This window comes from Lactuca virosa, chromosome 3 (genome assembly GCF_052849685.1).
Source record: "Lactuca virosa cultivar CGN04683 chromosome 3, Lactuca_virosa_CGN04683_v6, whole genome shotgun sequence".
In the NCBI taxonomy this organism is placed as follows: domain Eukaryota; kingdom Viridiplantae; phylum Streptophyta; class Magnoliopsida; order Asterales; family Asteraceae; genus Lactuca; species Lactuca virosa.
The window spans coordinates 131,553,138-131,555,284 of NC_136428.1; the positions used below are offsets into that span (position 1 = coordinate 131,553,138).

At 39.9% G+C, this 2,147-nt stretch overlaps 1 protein-coding gene across 1 annotated transcript; it reads right to left on the bottom strand.

Annotated features, from left to right (window-relative positions):
* Positions 1-225: 225 nt before the first annotated feature.
* LOC145164064 (uncharacterized) lies at positions 226-672 on the bottom strand. The gene has a single exon (XM_079082784.1). It carries the CDS (start codon positions 670-672, stop codon positions 226-228), a length of 447 nt encoding a protein of 148 aa, XP_078938910.1.
* Between the last annotated feature and the right edge of the window lie 1,475 nt (positions 673-2,147).

Consider the following 2,147-nt stretch of genomic DNA (forward strand, 5'->3'; position numbering starts at 1 on the left):
GGCGAGAACTTAAGGTAGAGGTACAACATGATTCTCTTTCACATTGACTTCAGTTGTCTATAAGAGACCATAGAGCTCCATCAATGTCTTGTCCATACTATTCAATTAATAAGTAATTGTGAAATTATCATATGAACTAGGGAGAGAACCAAGCACAAGATCCATTACTAGGTTCTTATCAAAGACAACATCGAGTTTCTCGATCATGTCTATGTAGCTCTTCATTTATTGAACAAGAGAACACACCAATCCACCTTCTTTGAGTTTGCATGATGTTAGGGTTTTGACAATATCAAATTGTTCTTTCCTTGCCTTTTGCTGAAACATTTCAGCCAATTGCAAGTTCATTTCATACGCCCAAATGTTCTCGAAAGTCTTTTGGAGGTCCGAGGACATGGCGGAAATCATGATGCATAAAACCTTATTCGAGTCATCGATGTGTTTTCTGTGGGCAGTTTTTTCTTCATCAGACAAGTTCTCATCGATTTCTGGGATGGAATCATCGAGCACGTATGCATGATTGTCATTCCTCAATGTGATCCTTAGATTTCTCATCCAATCGAGATAGCCAGGCCCGCCAGTAAGCTTCTCTCTTTGAAGAACAAAAATGAGGGAGAAGTTTGAATTGGTGGGTTGAGGAGGTGGGAGAGGAAGACCATTGATTCCCGACATCTATTTGTGCATGCGATACCGAGGTCTCACAAATAAGATGGTGAACCAACCATTCAAAAATGCGTGACCCTTGATTATGTCATGGTCCTCTATTGACGTGTCGGTTAACCGCACACACTCCGCCAACAAACTAAAACCATAAATGCCACATCATCTTCTTCTTACTTCTCAAATTTATGTGTCAGTTAACCACATATGTCCCATAACCAGATAGGAAGGAATAATGTGTGTTGTTCATGGATTATCAACTATTCACATTTTCCTTAAATAACTTGATGAGAATAAAGTTCTCTTAGATCGATTAGATTCGTAACAGATTAGGTCAAAACTAGTAAGAGTAAAGAACACACGATGAATCAAACAGGAGCTGAATGATTAATATGCTCCACCTCAGAAGAGCTCGATAAATATCTTCGACTGTAGAGGTGTGTTAGGGTTACAATACAATAATGAATAATAATGATGAAAAGCGTACCAAGAACGATGCATGCATGCATCTTATATACTAAACCCTAATATCATAAACACGGATGGACAGGCCCATACCGTGACAATATTGGACTAACTAACGAAGCCCAATGGCACAACCCTTAAACCAAACAATCTCCCCCTTTGCGTCAATTGAGGCGAGAGATCATTTCGGTTGAGTAAGAGTAGATTTCTTCACAGTCTTGAATAGCTTCGGTATGATGGCAAGAAGAGTCTGACGGAAGTCAATATACCACCGAAGCATATCCGAAATTTTTTTCTTATCAGCTTCACTATTTACCTTACACTTGTGAGTGATATCAAGAATGTGCTCCAGACAAGAAGTGGAGAACAGGTGTTTATCATCAAGAGCGAACAAGCACTTTTGGCCTTCGGCTCTGGTGAACATGACCGTATGATACTTCGGGTCAATCTTCCCATCTGCATCTTGTTCACATCACTTCCCAATTGGTTTGATTGAGGGCTTCTTCCTTAAGGCAAAGGCGATCTCTTGATCCATCTTGGCAACCTCATGAATGTAAGAAACTAACATTCGCTTGATGTGATCAATAATAGGCTCGTACTGTTGTTGATCAGTTAGCAGAATGTTGTTCAAGAGGATCCAGTCATGTGGATTTAAGTTTGGCAAATCAGCAAGGGAAATAAGATGAACCGAGTTGTCAGAGCCTCGGGTCACTTTGAATTTCACATTGATAAAATTCCCTGCTGAAGTTAGTATCAATACCTTGACTGTTGTGATCTTCTGTGCGCTCTAAGTCAAGTATTGTGGTTGAGAAAATGCGAGATAATAGTCAATTAATTCTCGATCAACCTTTGGATCAGGAGAAGGAATAAAGGCGATTGGCTCGAAGCAATGAAACAAAAATGCCTTTCGAGTAATAGGCATGTCAAACTGAGAGTCTTTTGAGTTTTCTCAATCAAATGAGATAACCGGTTCAAGCCAGTGAGTGTTGGGCGAGTCGATTGCTTCTTTTAACAATTTCTCC